Source organism: Thalassophryne amazonica, chromosome 3, assembly GCF_902500255.1.
Source record: "Thalassophryne amazonica chromosome 3, fThaAma1.1, whole genome shotgun sequence".
Taxonomy (NCBI): domain Eukaryota; kingdom Metazoa; phylum Chordata; class Actinopteri; order Batrachoidiformes; family Batrachoididae; genus Thalassophryne; species Thalassophryne amazonica.
Window position 1 is genome coordinate 4,834,211 of NC_047105.1, and position 22,111 is coordinate 4,856,321.

The 22,111-nt window shown below is 40.0% G+C and overlaps 2 protein-coding genes across 2 annotated transcripts in view; one reads left to right on the forward strand and one right to left on the reverse strand.

The window, feature by feature from the left end:
* The window catches only part of stab1 (stabilin 1), a 285,696-nt gene that overhangs the window by 13,936 nt on the left and 249,649 nt on the right, over positions 1-22,111 (forward strand). The window contains exons 13-14 of the mRNA XM_034164948.1: positions 21,491-21,628; positions 21,887-21,958. Coding sequence (XP_034020839.1) covers positions 21,491-21,628; positions 21,887-21,958 — 210 coding nt within the window. The remainder of the gene's footprint in view (positions 1-21,490; positions 21,629-21,886; positions 21,959-22,111) is intronic.
* LOC117505316 (tripartite motif-containing protein 35-like) lies at positions 112-3,302 on the reverse strand. Its single transcript, XM_034164956.1, has 2 exons — positions 2,280-3,302; positions 112-2,078 (listed from the first exon to the last, which is right to left on the reverse strand). The coding sequence occupies exons 1-2, from the start codon at positions 2,990-2,992 to the stop codon at positions 1,367-1,369; spliced, it is 1,425 nt and encodes a 474-aa protein (XP_034020847.1). The 5' UTR covers positions 2,993-3,302; the 3' UTR covers positions 112-1,366.

Below are 22,111 nucleotides of genomic sequence, written 5' to 3' on the forward strand. Positions count from 1 at the left end.
GCATAATCACTGTGGATAAATCTGCACTGAGATGAAATACCACAAATTAAAAAAACATAATTAAAAAACTTTTTATATATATATATATATATATATATATATATACCTCATTTTGTTATGTCTTGTACTGTTACAAGTAGTATTATTATTGCTTATTCTTGCACTTATTCTTTCTCCTCTGTGAGATCAGTAAAGTTTATCTTATCTTATATGTTTATTAAATTAATTATTAAGTAGGCTGATATCTCCCAAAAAAGTTCCAAAAGTGGGATGAAATAACTTTATCCAGCTTGCCTCCAAACAGGTTGGCTTATAAAGTTCAGACCTGGCAACACACCTGAAAATGAAAGAAAGGAGCTGCACCCTCAGCCAAAAACAGCAACAAACGCTACTTAGGCTTCAAATTTTTACACTGATGGATCACAATCAAATACCCTGTTTAATGAAGTTAGAACATGATTGAAGCCATTAAGATGACAAACAATGATGACTGTAGCTACTATATACCAAGTTTGACAAAAGATAGAGCAAGAAATTAGTGTGATGCTTCAAATATGCCCTGATTTGCTAATTGGGAATAATTCACTTTTGTTTTCTTGTTTTAGTAAAGTTACTGTCTGATATGTTGTATAATTATCTTGGTGCTAACTTGGCATTAGTTATGATGTCAAGGCGCTGAGATTGTACCTAATGTTAGCATGAGTTGAGTGCCACCATGTGAGCAGCAGGAATTATAATGTGATTAAAAAATGCTTTTTTGTGGTTGAGGACCTGCGTGAGTAGAGACTCCTAAATCAGCGAGTCACTGTGGAGTTAATCATTCACGCATCTTAAAAACTCGATAGATCACGTAATGCAATACTAATGGGATAATGCTGACGTGAAAACTCTAGCCTCACACAATGCAATGCTAAGGAGTGCCATGGCACCATCACGTGCTGCGATAATGGGTTAACATTAGCATGAAACCTTGCTAGCATCACATAATGTAATGCTAATGAGCTGACATTAGCATGAAAACTCTCTAGAGTCATGTAAAGCGATGCTATAGTTAGCATGAGTAGACCACTTAGAGAAATGGAACTTATAATGTGTTATTTGCTAAGAAAAATCTTACTGCACATCTTCTGACATGTTGCCTGAAAAAAAAGACTAATAACTAAGTAACATATAACAGAAGCATTGATTTGGGCCTTTGAGAATTACGGTATAGATAATCTTAGCAACAGGCTAATAGCATTAAGTCATTCAACATAAACACGTTTGCATTAAAGAAACCAATCAGCTATCACGATTCAGACCACCTGACATGCCTACTGAATAATGTGATCATTAAAGCCTGATTAAATTTCTTCAGAATTTGACATTAAACCGAAGATTGATCTTCCAGCTGCACGGAGACGGAGACCTTCACAGGTAATATCTGCAGTGGGAAGCGGTTCTCCGTGTAAATGTAGGGGAACACGGGCTCAGGGAAGGTGTGTGTGAAGGTGTGTAAATGCATGTTCGTCTCAGCGTCGCTGAACGACAGCCTTCCCCCGTCGCAGTCCAGGTGAACTCTGACCCTATTGAGGTGCTTCTTCTTCTTCTTCACCGGCAGCTCGTTGTTTGGATCGGATGTGGAGAACGCCGTGAGTTTGCCGTTGCAGAACAACATTCTCCACAGTCCAGACCGCAGGCGCTCGTTCTCCTGCTCGTAGTCTCCTAACATGCCCAGCTCCCAGTTGCGGTTGGTTCCGACGAGGACATCCCAAGTATGAGTCCCTGAGGTGAAGCCATCAGAGGCCAGAGCAGAGCAGCAATATTTCATCCGCTCGGGGTTGCTGGGAAGCCATTGTGGCTCTCCAGATTTCACACTGGTCAGATCTTTGGACAGGATCAGTTCTGCATCTGCGGTGTTTGGATCCAGAACCACAGGAGTGTAGGAGACCATCTCCTTCATGTTGTTCCAGATGTTGAAGGTCAGGTTACCCAGATGTTTGGCCACATCTATCAGAGCCCCTGAGTGCAGCTTTGGATCATCCAGCAGGGGGCGCTGCTGGACTCTTTCCACTGCAGTCTTGTAGTTGAGGAGGAATTTTCCTGCTCAACTACTTGGTTTTTCCTTCCCACTGTAGCCAAGTGCTTGCTCACAGGGGGTCGTTTTGACCGTTGGGGTTTTACATAATTATTGTATGGCCTTGCCTTACAATATAAAGCACCTTGGGGCAACTGTTTGTTGTGATTTGGCGCTATATATATATATAAAAAAAAATTGAATTGAATTGATTGAATTGAATGAGGCGTCTTCAGCTCTCAGCTCTTCTTCTGTGGTTCTGATGGTGTCTGAAAGAGCTGCTGTCTCTCTGCTCAGAGCCTCAATCTTCTCCTTCATCTTCTGACTCTTCTGCTTCTCTTCTTCCTTCAGAGCAACCATCCTGACCCCCTCTTCCTCTTTCAGGAACTGATGAAGCTTCTCAAACTGCTCCTTAATCTGCCTCTCTGTGAGTCGGGCCTGGACCTTAATATGTTCTTCTGTTTGGACAAACTTTCCTTTAACTTTTTCAAAGAGCTTCAGTTTCTCCTGTAAAGGTTTCAGGGATTCCTGAAGCTCCTCTTTCAGATCCTGAGCAGCTTCATCGATGGGTCTGAATTTGTGCTCTTTATGGGTTTTTGAGTCCCAACAGATGACACAGACTGGCTGCTGATGGTCCAAACAGAAGAGTTTGAGTTTCTCAGAGTGCAGACTGCAGACAGACTCAGATCCTGACGTAGACCTTCTGTCCTGCTCTATGAGGAAGGCCTCACACAGGTTGTTCAGAGCCAGGTTCCGAGGCGGGTCGCTGTTTGACGATCTCCTCTTGCAGCACCGACATTCACGGGTTTGGCTGCTCCTCCACCAGTTCTTCAGACAGAATTTACAGAAGCTGTGACTGCACGACAGGACAACGGGATCCCTGAAGATGTCGTAACACATCGGACAGCACAGATCCTCCTCTGATCGATAAGACATTTCTGTGCCAGCAGTTAAAACTGAAGCTCAGTCACTCCAGAAAGTTCCGTCTGACTTACTTTCACTTTCACAGTTGCGAAACTCCTGTTCCCTTAAATAGAGTCAGCAGCCAGTGGGAGTGTCCAGGATTCTCAGGATCCCCTGCTGTGTCTGTTCCTGTTTTACCCCTCGGGGTTCAGTGGATTCAGAGTGGGTAGAGCTTCTTCTTCCTGAAGTTTGACCAGTTTATCATGTTTAGTCACAGATCTGAAGCCACACCCCCACCCCAGTCACATGACACATCTGAACCAATCCCTGTCTCAGGCCGTCCTTATCTCATACGTGTTCACTGCTTCAATCAGCATCTCATTTCAACCAGAAAAACACACACTGTAAATAAATACAAGTGTTTATTATAAATGCAATTTATGCATTATATTATAAATGCAATTTATGCATTATAAATGCATAAATGCAAGGAAATAATTTAATTATGACTGCAGTGTGATTGTAAAGTAGGATTTCTGTGATATAAACCTCATGATTAATTTTTTTATAGTCATTTCAACTTGTAATTATGTCAAAATATGTAATTGCCTTTAATGTTACCAGGACAGAGTCATTTGAAAGGCCCTTCGAACTGAACACGTCGGAAGCATCAGATGCGTCACGAATCAGTCTAAAAAGCATTATTTTTAATGAGACACATTGCTTTTTAGATGCGTCATGGGCCTTTCACATTGAACGCGTCGGAAGCATCAGAGGCGTCAAAAATCGGTCTAAAAAGCATTATTTTCAATGAGACGCGTTGCTTTTTAGAGGCGTCATGGGCCTTTCACATTGAACGTGTCGGAAGCATCAGAGGCGTCAAAAATCGGTCTAAAAAGCATTATTTTCAATGAGACGCGTTGCTTTTTAGAGGCGTCAGAAGCGTCGCATCAAAAGCCGAGCTAAACCGGGAGCACGCATTGCTGCTTGTGGGCAGGCTGACGCGGTCAAAGTTCAACCCAATCCAACTTTCGACGCTCTGAGCTGTGACGTACCTTCACGCTGTCCAATAGGAACGAAGTATCGGACCAAAACACGGAAGACTGGTGGCAGAAACCACTGATCTGTACTAAACAGAAATGTGTCACAGGACTGCTCATTTATAGAGCAGTTTTCTGAAGAAAAATCCTTTGAAATGTTTTTTGTTGTTTGTTACCTCAGAATTTCTGATTACTGTTAAAAAAAAAGTTTAGAACACTTATAAAATAGCTAAATAAATCAATAAATGGTTCTTTAGAAACCTTTCGTCTGTAAATTAAAACCACCTGTTATTTCAGATTAGATAAGTTCTTGTTTAACATAAGGAACCTCAGACATTTATCTTTAGACAAATAAAATAACATTTAACAATGACTGCAGTGTGATTGTAAAATAAGATTTCTGTGATATAAACCTCATGATGAATTTTTTTATAGTCATTTCAACTTGTAATTATGTCAAAATCTATAATTGCCTTTAATGTTACCAGGACAGAGTCATTCGAAAGGCCCTTCATACTGAACACGTCGGAAGCATCAAATGCGTCACGAATCAGTCTAAAAAGCATTATTTTTAATGAGACACGTTGCTTTTTAGATGCGTCATGGGCCTTCCACATTGAACGCGTCGGAAGCGTCAGAGGCGTCAAAAATCAGTCTAAAAACATTATTTTCAATGAGACACGTTGCTTTTTAGAGGCGTCAGAAGCGTCGCATCAAAAGCCGAGCTAAACCGGGAGCACGCATTGCCGCTTGTGGGCAGGCTGACGCGGTCAAAGTTCAACCCAATCCAACTTTCGACGCTCTGAGCTGTGACGTACCTTCACGCTGTCCAATAGGAATGAAGTATCGGACCAAAACACGGAAGACTATTGGCAGAAACCACTGATCTGTACAAAACAGAAACGTGTCACAGGACTGCTCATTTATAGAGCAGTTTTCTGAAGAAAAATCCTTCGAAATGTTTTTTGTTGTTTGTTACCTCATAATTTCTGATTACTGTTAAAAAAAAAGTTTAGAACACTTATAAAATAGCTAAATAAATCAATAAATGGTTCTTTAGAAACCTTTCGTCTGTAAATTAAAACCACCTGTTATTTCAGGTTCTTGTTTAACATAAGGAACCTCAGACATTTATTTTTAGACAAATAAAATAACATTTAACAATGACTGCAGTGTGATTGTAAAGTAGGATTTCTGTGATATAAACCTCATGATGAATTTTTTTATAGTCATTTCAACTTGTAATTACGTCAAAATATGTAATTGCCTTTAATGTTACCAGGACAGAGTCATTTGAAAGGCCCTTCACACTGAACACGTCGGAAGCATCAGATGCGTCACGAATCAGTCTAAAAAGCATTATTTTTAATGAGACACGTTGCTTTTTAGATGCGTCATGAGCCTTTCACATTGAACGCGTCGGAAGCATCAGAGGCGTCAAAAATCGGTCTAAAAAGCATTATTTTCAATGAGACGCGTTGCTTTTTAGAGGCGTCAGAAGCGTCGCATCAAAAGCCGAGCTAAACCGGGAGCACGCATTGCTGCTTGTGGGCAGGCTGACGCGGTCAAAGTTCAACCCAATCCAACTTTCGACGCTCTGAGCTGTGACGTACCTTCACGCTGTCCAATAGGAACGAAGTATCGGACCAAAACACGGAAGACTAGTGGCAGAAACCACTGATCTGTACTAAACAGAAATGTGTCACAGGACTGCTCATTTATAGAGCAGTTTTCTGAAGAAAAATCCTTTGAAATGTTTTTTGTTGTTTGTTACCTCAGAATTTCTGATTACTGTTAAAAAAAAAAAGTTTAGAACACTTATAAAATAGCTAAATAAATCAATAAATGGTTCTTTAGAAACCTTTCGTCTGTAAATTAAAACCACCTGTTATTTCAGATTAGATAAGTTCTTGTTTAACATAAGGAACCTCAGACATTTATCTTTAGACAAATAAAATAACATTTAACAATGACTGCAGTGTGATTGTAAAGTAGGATTTCTGTGATATAAACCTCATGATGAATTTTTTTATAGTCATTTCAACTTGTAATTATGTCAAAATCTGTAATTGCCTTTAATGTTACCAGGACAGAGTCATTCGAAAGGCCCTTCATACTGAACACGTCGGAAGCATCAAATGCGTCACGAATCAGTCTAAAAAGCATTATTTTTAATGAGACACGTTGCTTTTTAGATGCGTCATGGGCTTTCCACATTGAACGCGTCGGAAGCGTCAGAGGCCTCAAAAATCGGTCTAAAAAGCATTATTTTCAATGAGACACGTTGCTTTTTAGAGGCGTCATGGGCCTTTCACATTGAACGTGTCGGAAGCGTCAGAGGCGTCAAAAATCGGTCTAAAAAGCATTATTTTCAATGAGACGCGTTGCTTTTTAGAGGCGTCAGAAGCGTCGCATCAAAAGCCGAGCTAAACCGGGAGCACGCATTGCTGCTTGTGGGCAGGCTGACGCGGTCAAAGTTCAACCCAATCCAACTTTTGACGCTCTGAGCTGTGACGTACCTTCACGCTGTCCAATAGGAACGAAGTATCGGACCAAAACACGGAAGACTAGTGGCAGAAACCACTGATCTGTACTAAACAGAAATGTGTCACAGGACTGCTCATTTATAGAGCAGTTTTCTGAAGAAAAATCCTTTGAAATGTTTTTTGTTGTTTGTTACCTCAGAATTTCTGATTACTGTTAAAAAAAAAAAGTTTAGAACACTTATAAAATAGCTAAATAAATCAATAAATGGTTCTTTAGAAACCTTTCGTCTGTAAATTAAAACCACCTGTTATTTCAGATTAGATAAGTTCTTGTCTAACATAAGGAACCTCAGACATTTATCTTTAGACAAATAAAATAACATTTAACAATGACTGCAGTGTGATTGTAAAGTAGGATTTCTGTGATATAAACCTCATGATGAATTTTTTTATAGTCATTTCAACTTGTAATTATGTCAAAATCTGTAATTGCCTTTAATGTTACCAGGACAGAGTCATTCGAAAGGCCCTTCATACTGAACACGTCGGAAGCATCAAATGCGTCACGAATCAGTCTAAAAAGCATTATTTTTAATGAGACACGTTGCTTTTTAGATGCGTCATGGGCCTTCCACATTGAACGCGTCGGAAGCGTCAGAGGCGTCAAAAATCGGTCTAAAAAGCATTATTTTCAATGAGACACGTTGCTTTTTAGAGGCGTCATGGGCCTTTCACATTGAACGTGTCGGAAGCGTCAGAGGCGTCAAAAATCGGTCTAAAAAGCATTATATTCAATGAGACGCGTTGCTTTTTAGAAGCGTTGCATCAAAAGCCGAGCTAAACCGGGAGCACGCATTGCTGCTTGTGGGCAGGCTGACGCGGTCAAAGTTCAACCCAATCCAACTTTCGACGCTCTGAGCTGTGACGTACCTTCACGCTGTCCAATAGGAACGAAGTATCGGACCAAAACACGGAAGACTAGTGGCAGAAACCACTGATCTGTACTAAACAGAAATGTGTCACAGGACTGCTCATTTATAGAGCAGTTTTCTGAAGAAAAATCCTTTGAAATGTTTTTTGTTGTTTGTTACCTCAGAATTTCTGATTACTGTTAAAAAAAAAAGTTTAGAACACTTATAAAATAGCTAAATAAATCAATAAATGGTTCTTTAGAAACCTTTCGTCTGTAAATTAAAACCACCTGTTATTTCAGATTAGATAAGTTCTTGTTTAACATAAGGAACCTCAGACATTTATCTTTAGACAAATAAAATAACATTTAACAATGACTGCAGTGTGATTGTAAAGTAGGATTTCTGTGATATAAACCTCATGATGAATTTTTTTATAGTCATTTCAACTTGTAATTATGTCAAAATCTGTAATTGCCTTTAATGTTACCAGGACAGAGTCATTCGAAAGGCCCTTCATACTGAACACGTCGGAAGCATCAAATGCGTCACGAATCAGTCTAAAAAGCATTATTTTTAATGAGACACGTTGCTTTTTAGATGCGTCATGGGCCTTCCACATTGAACGCGTCGGAAGCGTCAGAGGCGTCAAAAATCGGTCTAAAAAGCAATATTTTCAATGAGACACGTTGCTTTTTAGAGGCGTCATGGGCCTTTCACATTGAACGTGTCGGAAGCGTCAGAGGCGTCAAAAATCGGTCTAAAAAGCATTATATTCAATGAGACGCGTTGCTTTTTAGAAGCGTCGCATCAAAAGCCGAGCTAAACCGGAAGCACGCATTGCCACTTGTGGGCAGGCTGACGCGGTCAAAGTTCAACCCAATCCAACTTTCGACGCTCTGAGCTGTGACGTACCTTCACGCTGTCCAATAGGAACGAAGTATCGGACCAAAACACGGAAGACTAGTGGCAGAAACCACTGATCTGTACAAAACAGAAACGTGTCACAGGACTGCTCATTTATAGAGCAGTTTTCTGAAGAAAAATCCTTCGAAATGTTTTTTGTTGTTTGTTACCTCAGAATTTCTGATTACTGTTAAAAAAAAAAAGTTTAGAACACTTATAAAATAGCTAAATAAATCAATAAATGGTTCTTTAGAAACCTTTCGTCTGTAAATTAAAACCACCTGTTATTTCAGGTTCTTGTTTAACATAAGGAACCTCAGACATTTATTTTTAGACAAATAAAATAACATTTAACAATGACTGCAGTGTGATTGTAAAGTAGGATTTCTGTGATATAAACCTCATGATGAATTTTTTTTTATAGTCATTTCAACTTGTAATTACGTCAAAATCTGTAATTGCCTTTAATGTTACCAGGACAGAGTCATTTGAAAGGCCCTTCACACTGAACACGTCGGAAGCATCAAATGCGTCACGAATCAGTCTAAAAAGCATTATTTTTAATGAGACACGTTGCTTTTTAGATGCGTCATGGGCCTTTCACATTGAACGCGTCGGAAGCGTCAGAGGCGTCAAAAATCGGTCTAAAACCATTATTTTCAATGAGACGCGTTGCTTTTTAGAGGCGTCATGGGCCTTTCACATTGAACGTGTCGGAAGCGTCAGAGGCGTCAAAAATCGGTCTAAAAAGCATTATATTCAATGAGACGCGTTGCTTTTTAGAAGCGTCGCATCAAAAGCCGAGCTAAACCGGAAGCACGCATTGCCACTTGTGGGCAGGCTGACGCGGTCAAAGTTCAACCCAATCCAACTTTCGACGCTCTGAGCTGTGACGTACCTTCACGCTGTCCAATAGGAACGAAGTATCGGACCAAAACACGGAAGACTAGTGGCAGAAACCACTGATCTGTACTAAACAGAAATGTGTCACAGGACTGCTCATTTATAGAGCAGTTTTCTGGAGAAAAATCCTTTGAAATGTTTTTTGTTGTTTGTTACCTCAGAATTTCTGATTACTGTTAAAAAAAAAAGTTTAGAACACTTATAAAATAGCTAAATAAATCAATAAATGGTTCTTTAGAAACCTTTCATCTGTAAATTAAAACCACCTGTTATTTCAGATTAGATAAGTTCTTGTTTAACATAAGGAACCTCAGACATTTATCTTTAGACAAATAAAATAACATTTAACAATGACTGCAGTGTGATTGTAAAGTAGGATTTCTGTGATATAAACCTCATGATGAATTTTTTTATAGTCATTTCAACTTGTAATTATGTCAAAATCTGTAATTGCCTTTAATGTTACCAGGACAGAGTCATTCGAAAGGCCCTTCATACTGAACACGTCGGAAGCATCAAATGCGTCACGAATCAGTCTAAAAAGCATTATTTTTAATGAGACACGTTGCTTTTTAGATGCATCATGGGCCTTCCACATTGAACGCGTCGGAAGCGTCAGAGGCGTCAAAAATCGGTCTAAAAAGCATTATTTTCAATGAGACACGTTGCTTTTTAGAGGCGTCATGGGCCTTTCACATTGAACGTGTCGGAAGCGTCAGAGGCGTCAAAAATCGGTCTAAAAAGCATTATATTCAATGAGACGCGTTGCTTTTTAGAAGCGTCGCATCAAAAGCCGAGCTAAACCAGAAGCACGCATTGCCACTTGTGGGCAGGCTGACGCGGTCAAAGTTCAACCCAATCCAACTTTCGACGCTCTGAGCTGTGAAGTACCTTCACGCTGTCCAATAGGAATGAAGTATCGGACCAAAACACGGAAGACTAGTGGCAGAAACCACTGATCTGTACAAAACAGAAACGTGTCACAGGACTGCTCATTTATAGAGCAGTTTTCTGAAGAAAAATCCTTCGAAATGTTTTTTGTTGTTTGTTACCTCAGAATTTCTGATTAGTGTTAAAAAAAAGTTTAGAACACTTGTAAAATAGCTAAATAAATCAATAAATGGTTCTTTAGAAACCTTTCGTCTGTAAATTAAAACCACCAGTTATTTCAGATTAGATAAGTTCTTGTTTAACATAAGGAACCTCAGACATTTATCTTTAGACAAATAAAATAACATTTAACAATGACTGCAGTGTGATTGTAAAGTAGGATTTCTGTGATATAAACCTCATGATGAATTTTTTTATAGTCATTTCAACTTGTAATTATGTCAAAATCTGTAATTGCCTTTAATGTTACCAGGACAGAGTCATTCGAAAGGCCCTTCACACTGAACATGTCGGAAGCATCAAATGCGTCACAAATCAGTCTAAAAAGCATTATTTTTAATGAGACACGTTGCTTTTTAGATGCGTCATGGGCCTTTCACATTGAACGCGTCGGAAGCGTCAGAGGCGTCAAAAATCGGTCTAAAACCATTATTTTCAATGAGACGCGTTGCTTTTTAGAGGCGTCATGGGCCTTTCACATTGAACGCGTCGGAAGCATCAGAGGCGTCAAAAATCGGTCTAAAAAGCATTATTTTCAATGAGACGCGTTGCTTTTTAGAGGCGTCAGAAGCGTCGCATCAAAAGCCGAGCTAAACCGGGAGCACGCATTGCCGCTTGTGGGCAGGCTGACGCAGTCAAAGTTCAACCCAATCCAACTTTCGACGCTCTGAGCTGTGACGTACCTTCACGCTGTCCAATAGGAACGAAGTATCGGACCAAAACACGGAAGACTAGTGGCAGAAACCACTGATCTGTACTAAACAGAAATGTGTCACAGGACTGCTCATTTATAGAGCAGTTTTCTGGAGAAAAATCCTTCGAAATGTTTTTTGTTGTTTGTTACCTCAGAATTTCTGATTACTGTTAAAAAAAAAAGTTTAGAACACTTATAAAATAGCTAAATAAATCAATAAATGGTTCTTTAGAAACCTTTCATCTGTAAATTAAAACCACCTGTTATTTCAGATTAGATAAGTTCTTGTTTAACATAAGGAACCTCAGACATTTATCTTTAGACAAATAAAATAACATTTAACAATGACTGCAGTGTGATTGTAAAGTAGGATTTCTGTGATATAAACCTCATGATGAATTTTTTTATAGTCATTTCAACTTGTAATTATGTCAAAATCTGTAATTGCCTTTAATGTTACCAGGACAGAGTCATTCGAAAGGCCCTTCATACTGAACACGTCGGAAGCATCAAATGCGTCACGAATCAGTCTAAAAAGCATTATTTTTAATGAGACACGTTGCTTTTTAGATGCATCATGGGCCTTCCACATTGAACGCGTCGGAAGCGTCAGAGGCGTCAAAAATCGGTCTAAAAAGCATTATTTTCAATGAGACACGTTGCTTTTTAGAGGCGTCATGGGCCTTTCACATTGAACGTGTCGGAAGCGTCAGAGGCGTCAAAAATCGGTCTAAAAAGAATTATATTCAATGAGACGCGTTGCTTTTTAGAAGCGTCGCATCAAAAGCCGAGCTAAACCAGAAGCACGCATTGCCACTTGTGGGCAGGCTGACGCGGTCAAAGTTCAACCCAATCCAACTTTCGACGCTCTGAGCTGTGAAGTACCTTCACGCTGTCCAATAGGAATGAAGTATCGGACCAAAACACGGAAGACTAGTGGCAGAAACCACTGATCTGTACAAAACAGAAACGTGTCACAGGACTGCTCATTTATAGAGCAGTTTTCTGAAGAAAAATCCTTCGAAATGTTTTTTGTTGTTTGTTACCTCAGAATTTCTGATTAGTGTTAAAAAAAAGTTTAGAACACTTGTAAAATAGCTAAATAAATCAATAAATGGTTCTTTAGAAACCTTTCGTCTGTAAATTAAAACCACCAGTTATTTCAGATTAGATAAGTTCTTGTTTAACATAAGGAACCTCAGACATTTATCTTTAGACAAATAAAATAACATTTAACAATGACTGCAGTGTGATTGTAAAGTAGGATTTCTGTGATATAAACCTCATGATGAATTTTTTTATAGTCATTTCAACTTGTAATTATGTCAAAATCTGTAATTGCCTTTAATGTTACCAGGACAGAGTCATTCGAAAGGCCCTTCACACTGAACATGTCGGAAGCATCAAATGCGTCACGAATCAGTCTAAAAAGCATTATTTTTAATGAGACACGTTGCTTTTTAGATGCGTCATGGGCCTTTCACATTGAACGCGTCGGAAGCGTCAGAGGCGTCAAAAATCGGTCTAAAACCATTATTTTCAATGAGACGCGTTGCTTTTTAGAGGCGTCATGGGCCTTTCACATTGAACGCGTCGGAAGCATCAGAGGCGTCAAAAATCGGTCTAAAAAGCATTATTTTCAATGAGACGCGTTGCTTTTTAGAGGCGTCAGAAGCGTCGCATCAAAAGCCGAGCTAAACCGGGAGCACGCATTGCCGCTTGTGGGCAGGCTGACGCGGTCAAAGTTCAACCCAATCCAACTTTCGACGCTCTGAGCTGTGACGTACCTTCACGCTGTCCAATAGGAACGAAGTATCGGACCAAAACACGGAAGACTAGTGGCAGAAACCACTGATCTGTACAAAACAGAAACGTGTCACAGGACTGCTCATTTATAGAGCAGTTTTCTGAAGAAAAATCCTTCGAAATGTTTTTTGTTGTTTGTTACCTCAGAATTTCTGATTAGTGTTAAAAAAAGTTTAGAACACTTGTAAAATAGCTAAATAAATCAATAAATGGTTCTTTAGAAACCTTTCGTCTGTAAATTAAAACCACCTGTTATTTCAGATTAGATAAGTTCTTGTTTAACATAAGGAACCTCAGACATTTATCTTTAGACAAATAAAATAACATTTAACAATGACTGCAGTGTGATTGTAAAGTAGGATTTCTGTGATATAAACCTCATGATGAATTTTTTTATAGTCATTTCAACTTGTAATTATGTCAAAATCTGTAATTGCCTTTAATGTTACCAGGACAGAGTCATTCGAAAGGCCCTTCACACTGAACATGTCGGAAGCATCAAATGCGTCACGAATCAGTCTAAAAAGCATTATTTTTAATGAGACACGTTGCTTTTTAGATGCGTCATGGGCCTTTCACATTGAACGCGTCGGAAGCGTCAGAGGCGTCAAAAATCGGTCTAAAACCATTATTTTCAATGAGACGCGTTGCTTTTTAGAGGCGTCATGGGCCTTTCACATTGAACGCGTCGGAAGCATCAGAGGCGTCAAAAATCGGTCTAAAAAGCATTATTTTCAATGAGACGCGTTGCTTTTTAGAGGCGTCAGAAGCGTCGCATCAAAAGCCGAGCTAAACCGGGAGCACGCATTGCCGCTTGTGGGCAGGCTGACGCGGTCAAAGTTCAACCCAATCCAACTTTCGACGCTCTGAGCTGTGACGTACCTTCACGCTGTCCAATAGGAACGAAGTATCGGACCAAAACACGGAAGACTAGTGGCAGAAACCACTGATCTGTACAAAACAGAAACGTGTCACAGGACTGCTCATTTATAGAGCAGTTTTCTGAAGAAAAATCCTTCGAAATGTTTTTTGTTGTTTGTTACCTCAGAATTTCTGATTACTGTTAAAAAAAAGTTTAGAACACTTATAAAATAGCTAAATAAATCAATAAATGGTTCTTTAGAAACCTTTCGTCTGTAAATTAAAACCACCTGTTATTTCAGGTTCTTGTTTAACATAAGGAACCTCAGACATTTATTTTTAGACAAATAAAATAACATTTAACAATGACTGCAGTGTGATTGTAAAGTAGGATTTCTGTGATATAAACCTCATGATGAATTTTTTTTTATAGTCATTTCAACTTGTAATTACGTAAAAATCTGTAATTGCCTTTAATGTTACCAGGACAGAGTCATTTGAAAGGCCCTTCACACTGAACACGTCGGAAGCATCAAGTGCGTCATGAATCAGTCTAAAAAGCATTATTTTTAATGAGACACGTTGCTTTTTAGATGCGTCATGGGCCTTTCACATTGAACGCGTCGGAAGCGTCAGAGGCGTCAAAAATCGGTCTAAAACCATTATTTTCAATGAGACGCGTTGCTTTTTAGAGGCGTCATGGGCCTTTCACATTGAACGTGTCGGAAGCGTCAGAGGCGTCAAAAATCGGTCTAAAAAGCATTATATTCAATGAGACGCGTTGCTTTTTAGAAGCGTCGCATCAAAAGCCGAGCTAAACCGGAAGCACGCATTGCCACTTGTGGGCAGGCTGACGCGGTCAAAGTTCAACCCAATCCAACTTTCGACGCTCTGAGCTGTGACGTACCTTCACGCTGTCCAATAGGAACGAAGTATCGGACCAAAACACGGAAGACTAGTGGCAGAAACCACTGATCTGTACAAAACAGAAACGTGTCACAGGACTGCTCATTTATAGAGCAGTTTTCTGAAGAAAAATCCTTCGAAATGTTTTTTGTTGTTTGTTACCTCAGAATTTCTGATTACTGTTAAAAAAAAAGTTTAGAACACTTATAAAATAGCTAAATAAATCAATAAATGGTTCTTTAGAAACCTTTCGTCTGTAAATTAAAACCACCTGTTATTTCAGGTTCTTGTTTAACATAAGGAACCTCAGACATTTATTTTTAGACAAATAAAATAACATTTAACAATGACTGCAGTGTGATTGTAAAGTAGGATTTCTGTGATATAAACCTCATGATGAATTTTTTTATAGTAATTTCAACTTGTAATTACGTCAAAATCTGTAATTGCCTTTAATGTTACCAGGACAGAGTCATTTGAAAGGCCCTTCACACTGAACACGTCGGAAGCATCAAATGCATCACGAATCAGTCTAAAAAGCATTATTTTTAATGAGACACATTGCTTTTTAGATGCGTCATGGGCCTTTCACATTGAACGCGTCGGAAGCGTCAGAGGCGTCAAAAATCGGTCTAAAACCATTATTTTCAATGAGACGCGTTGCTTTTTAGAGGCGTCATGGGCCTTTCACATTGAACGTGTCGGAAGCGTCAGAGGCGTCAAAAATCGGTCTAAAAAGCATTATATTCAATGAGACGCGTTGCTTTTTAGAAGCGTCGCATCAAAAGCCGAGCTAAACCGGAAGCACGCATTGCCACTTGTGGGCAGGCTGACGCGGTCAAAGTTCAACCCAATCCAACTTTCAACACTCTGAGCTGTGACGTACCTTCACGCTGTCCAATAGGAACGAAGTATCGGGCCAAAACACGAAAGACTAGTGGCAGAAACCACTGATCTGTACAAAATAGAAACGTGTCACAGGACTGCTCATTTATAGAGCAGTTTTCTGCTGAAACAGTGTGATAGAATGTGATAGTGTGATTGTTCTGATAGAATGTGACAGAACAACTCCCTGGTCTCTTTTCCTCCTCCTTCTTTGGTGGTGGGTCACACGATTTCTCATTTGGACGAACTTCCCCTGCTTTTAAGCTTCACAAACGGGAGAAATATCGAGTGGAACTTGGAAAAAATCCAGCGAGAATCAATGAAAATGTCACGCATGCGCGGTGTCAGGGTTATATATATTATTATATAGTGAGGTGATGGTGTAGTGGTTAAGGCGTTGGGTTTGAGACCAGAAGATCCTCAGTTCAAATTCCAGCCTGACTGGAAAATCACTAAGGGCCCTTGGGGAAAGGTCTTTAATCCCATATTGCTCCCGGTGTGTACTGAGCGCCTTGTGTGGCAGCACCCTTGCATTGGAGTGAATGTGAGGCTTTATTTGTCAAGCACTTTCAGCATCTGATGCAGATGGAAAAGTGCTGTATAAATGCAGTCCATGTTCTGAAGACAAATGAAGACAGACAAAAGAGAAAGGAAAAGACAAGCAGGAAAAACCCAACAAGAGAAATCACACACAGAAAACCAAATCAAACTAAACTAACCAGAACTAAATAGAACAAAGCATAATACCAAAAATCCAGATCATGACATGACTTTGCTTTTTACTTCACCTGCTTGACTGTGGATTTGGCTGCCCAGTTACTTTGATGCCAGGTAACAATTTATGATCAAATTAAAATACAGTGCAAATTGTTTTCTGTTTTGGAGCAAATCAAATCAATTTTATTTATATAGCGCCAAATCACAACAAACAGTTGCCCCAAGGCGCCTTATATTGTAAGGCAAGGCCATACAATAATTACGGAAAAACCCCAACGGTCAAAACGACCCCCTGTGAGCAAGCACTTGGCAACAGTGGGAAGGAAAAACTCCCTTTTAACAGGAAGAAATCTCCAGCAGAACCAGGCTCAGGGAGGGGCAGTCTTCTGCTGGGACTGGTTGGGGCTGAGGGAGAGAACCAGGAAAAAGACATACTGTGGAGGGGAGCAGAGATCAATCACTAATGATTAAATGCAGAGTGGTGCATACAGAGCAAAAAGAGAAAGAAACACTCAGTGCATCATGGGAACCCCCCAGCAGTCTAAGTCTATAGCAGCATAACTAAGGGATGGTTCAGGGTCACCTGATCCAGCCCTAACTATAAGCTTTAGCAAAAAGGAAAGTTTTAAGCCTAATCTTAAAAGTAGAGAGGGTGTCTGTCTCCCTGATCTGAATTGGGAGCTGGTTCCACAGGAGAGGAGCCTGAAAGCTGAAGGCTCTGCCTCCCATTCTACTCTTACAAACCCTAGGAACTACAAGTAAGCCTGCAGTCTGAGAACGAAGCGCTCTATTGGGGTGATATGGTACTATGAGGTCCCTAAGATAAGATCAATCAATCAATCAATTTTTTTATATAGCGCCAAATCACAACAAACAGTTGCCCCAAGGCGCTTTAAATTGTAAGGCAAGGCCATACAATAATTATGTAAAACCCCAACGGTCAAAACGACCCCCTGTGAGCAAGCACTTGGCTACAGTGGGAAGGAAAAACTCCCTTTTAACAGGAAGAAACCTCCAGCAGAACCAGGCTCAGGGAGGGGCAGTCTTCTGCTGGGACTGGTTGGGGCTGAGGGAGAGAACCAGGAAAAAGACATGCTGTGGAGGGGAGCAGAGATCGATCACTAATGATTAAATGCAGAGTGGTGCATACAGAGCAAAAAGAGAAAGAAACAGTGCATCATGGGAACCCCCCAGCAGTCTACATCTATAGCAGCATAACTAAGGGATGGTTCAGGGTCACCTGATCCAGCCCTAACTATAAGCTTTAGCAAAAAGGAAAGTTTTAAGCCTAATCTTAAAAGTAGAGAGGGTGTCTGTCTCCCTGATCTGAATTGGGAGCTGGTTCCACAGGAGAGGAGCCTGAAAGCTGAAGGCTCTGCCTCCCATTCTACTCTTACAAACCCTAGGAACTACAAGTAAGCCTGCAGTCTGAGAGCGAAGCGCTCTATTGGGGTGATATGGTACTATGAGGTCCCTAAGACAAGATGGGACCTGATTATTCAAAACCTTATAAGTAAGAAGAAGAATTTTAAATTCTATTCTAGAATTAACAGGAAGCCAATGAAGAGAGGCCAATATGGGTGAGATATGCTCTCTCCTTCTAGTCCCCGTCAGTACTGTAGCTGCAGCATTTTGAATTAACTGAAGGCTTTTTAGGGAACTTTTAGGACAACCTGATAATAATGAATTACAATAGTCCAGCCTAGAGGAAATAAATGCATGAATTAGTTTTTCAGCATCACTCTGAGACAAGACCTTTCTGATTTTAGAGATATTGCGCAAATGCAAAAAAGCAGTCCTACATATTTGTTTAATATGCGCTTTGAATGACATATCCTGATCAAAAATGACTCCAAGATTTCTCACAGTATTACTAGAGCTCAGGGTAATGCCATCCAGAGTAAGGATCTGGTTAGACACCATGTTTCTAAGATTTGTGGGGCCCAGTACAATAACTTCAGTTTTATCTGAGTTTAAAAGCAGGAAATTAGAGGTCATCCATGTCTTTATGTCTGTAAGACAATCCTGCAGTTTAGCTAATTGTTGTGTGTCCTCTGGCTTCATGGATAGATAAAGCTGGGTATCATCTGCGTAACAATGAAAATTTAAGCAATACCATCTAATAATACTGCCTAAGGGAAGCATGTATAAAGTGAATAAAATTGGTCCTAGCACAGAACCTTGTGGAACTCCATAATTAACTTTAGTCTGTGAAGAAGATTCCCCATTTACATGAACAAATTGTAATCTATTAGACAAATATGATTCAAACCACTGCAGCGCAGTGCCTTTAATACCTATGGCATGCTCTAATCTCTGTAATAAAATTTTTATGGTCAACAGTATCAAAAGCAGCACTGAGGTCTAACAGAACAAGCACAGAGATGAGTCCACTGTCCGAGGCCATAAGAAGATCATTTGTAACCTTCACTAATGCTGTTTCTGTACTATGATGAATTCTAAAACCTGACTGAAGCATTAAATAATGGTAGGGCTTCCTTGAGCAGCCTGGTAGGAATGGGGTCTAATAAACATGTTGATGGTTTGGATGAAGTAACTAATGAAGATAACTCAGACAGAACAATCGAAGAGAAAGAGTCTAACCAAATACCGGCATCACTGAAAGCAGCCAAAGATAACGATACGTCTTTGGGATGGTTATGAGTAATTTTTTCTCTAATAGTTAAAATTTTGTTAGCAAAGAAAGTAATGAAGTCATTACTAGTTAAAGTTAATGGAATACTCAGCTCAATAGAGCTCTGACTCTTTGTCAGCCTGGCTACAGTGCTGAAAAGAAATCTGGGGTTGTTCTTATTTTCTTCAATTAGTGATGAGTAGAAAGATGTCCTAGCTTTACGGAGGGCTTTTTTATAGAGCAACAGACTCTTTTTCCAGGCTAAGTGAAGATCTTCTAAATTAGTGAGACGCCATTTCCTCTCCAACTTACGGGTTATCTGCTTTAAGCTACGAGTTTGTGAGTTATACCACGGAGTCAGGCACTTCTGATTTAAAGCTCTCTTTTTTAGAGGAGCTACAGCATCCAAAGTTGTCTTCAATGAGGATGTAAAACTATTGACGAGATACTCTATCTCACTTACAGAGTTTAGGTAGCTACTCTGCACTGTGTTGGCTTATGGCATTAGAGAACATAAAGAAGGAATCATATCCTTAAACCTAGTTACAGCGCTTTCTGAAAGACTTCTAGTGTAATGAAACCTATTCCCCACTGCTGGGTAGTCCATCAGAGTAAATGTAAATGTTATTAAGAAATGATCAGACAGAAGGGAGTTTTCAGGGAATACTGTTAAGTCTTCTATTTCCATACCATAAGTCAGAACAAGATCTAAGATATGATTAAAGTGGTGGGTGGACTCATTTACTTTTTGAGCAAAGCCAATAGAGTCTAATAATAGATTAAATGCAGTGTTGAGGCTGTCATTCTCAGCATCTGTGTGGATGTTAAAATCGCCCACTATAATTATCTTATCTGAGCTAAGCACTAAGTCAGACAAAAGGTCTGAAAATTCACAGAGAAACTCACAGTAACGACCAGGTGGACGATAGATAATAACAAATAAAACTGGTTTTTGGGACTTCCAATTTGGATGGACAAGACTAAGAGTCAAGCTTTCAAATGAATTAAAGCTCTGTCTGGGTTTTTGATTAATTAATAAGCTGGAATGGAAGATTGCTGCTAATCCTCTGCCCCGGCCCGTGCTACGAGCATTCTGACAGTTAGTGTGACTCGGGGGTGTTGACTCATTTAAACTAACATATTCACCCTGCTGTAACCAGGTTTCTGTAAGGCAGAATAAATCAATATGTTGATCAATTATTATATCATTTACCAACAGGGACTTAGAAGAGAGAGACCTAATGTTTAATAGACCACATTTAACTGTTTTAGTCTGTGGTGCAGTTGAAGGTGCTATATTATTTTTTGTTTTTGAATTTTTATGCTTAAATAGATTTTTGCTGGTTATTGGTAGTCTGGGAGCAGGCACCGTCTCTACGGGGATGGGGTAATGAGGGGATGGCAGGGGGAGAGAAGCTGCAGAGAGGTGTGTAAGACTACAACTGTCAGATGGGACCTGATTATTCAAAACCTTATAAGTAAGAAGAAGAATTTTAAGTGGTGAGTGATTTCACTGGAGCAAGATGGAAACTGACCATAGAGGAGAGCAATCATAAATACAGTGGTGTGGCTGTGGCGGACATTCTACTTTACATTTTGCTGAGATGTTAGCATGCTACATAGTAGATTTGTGCCTTAAAATAGTACCTTTGCAGTCGTCAAAACCACATGAGGCTCATCACCGCGAGCAGCCAGACTTGCTTTTGTTGTTGGGTTTTCTTCATGACATCTTTGGGGATTCCCTGAATGCTTCCTTACTCCCTGCACAGGGAACAGTTGGGGTTCTATATTTGAATTTATGTAGCGGCTGGGTGGATCCTTGTCATTTGATTGGTGCTTTGTATGTCACATGACATGGATTAATTCATCCCATTTGTGTTGCATTGCATTCAGAGTGCGGCTTGGTTCCATTTAGAGTGCAAATTTGGTTCCATATGTTTGGTACCATTGCACTCTCACGTGCACGCACTCACGCAACCGCGCACGTCCTCGCATACTTGTGCATGCGCACATTGTGCACACACATGCTCACGCATAAGGCACACCTGTGCACTAATCATGGTGTCCAATCAGCATCTTGATATGGCACACCTGTGAGGTGGGATGGATTATCTCAGCAAAGGAGAAGTGCTCACTATCACAGATTTAGACTGGTTTGTGAACAATATTTGAGGGAAATGGTGATATTGTGTATGTGGAAAAAGTTTTAGATCTTTGAGTTCATCTCATACAAAATGGGAGCAAAACCAAAAGTGTTGCATTTATATTTTTGTTGAGTGTAGTTAAAAACACACACACACACACACACACACACACACACACACACACACACACACACACACACACACACACACACACACACACACACACACACACACAAAACCCCACAATAATCAGACGACGACCATCTACGGTGCCTTTATCCCTATTTATGTTTGTGTAATGTGTTTCTAACTTATTTCTAACTTGTATGGGAACTGAATAAAAAAGTTTTATTGCAGCGCCACACAGTGGTTAGAGGTTCACCTCAATGAAAAATGTGAGCCGACAACTGCAGTCAACATAAAAAATGGTTCTGGTTCCGGGGTCATGTTCAGGGGTGTGTCACGACCTGGCTCCTCCTTCACCCGGTCCACAGACTTTGTTGTTGTGTCTGAATTTAACTTTGCAGAGGTTCATCCTGATGGACGACCCCACCAACGTGTACACGGTTATACAGGAAAACATTCCAGCAGCCAATGGGATCATCCACATCATCAACAAGCCAATCACAGCTGGTCGTTCAGCCACGCCTCCTCATGACCAGCAGGTGGGTCAGAAAATACACGCGTTGTTTTAAAAGTGAAAGTTCTTCATTGCAGCCATATCACACCTGCGATCACGACAGTTTTCCTGAAGAGAAATTGTCACCCTGTCACGGCCAGCCGCGGCTACAAACCAGCTAGCGTGGTAGCATTCTCACACATTTATTTGTTAGCATGAAGATGGTGATTATAAATGTTCTTAATTAGCACTCTGGGAAAAAGAATCAGAACTTTGATGACATCTTTGTCTTTTTTCTGTCCAGTTTGCTGATAAAACAATCAAAGAGATTCTGAGTGAAGATGGAAAATTTAACCGCTTCCTGTCGCTGGTTGATGTGAGTTTTTACATCATAACTTGGATTTTTTTCTAAACCAGGTGTGTTCTGGTCTTATTTATTATATATTCATGTTTTATATTCATTAGGTAAACAGACAACAAATGGAAATTGGAGATGCACACTGCTAGCATTGCGTTAGCCTCATGACTG

Coding starts and splice junctions, on each gene's coding strand:
- LOC117505316 (XM_034164956.1), bottom strand. CDS start 2,992: ATGTCTTATCGATCAGAGGAGGATCTGTGCTGTCCGATGTGTTACGAC. Junction 2,079..2,279: donor CTGAGAGCTGAAGACGCCTC/ATTCAATTCAAT, acceptor TTGAGCAGGAAA/ATTCCTCCTCAACTACAAGA.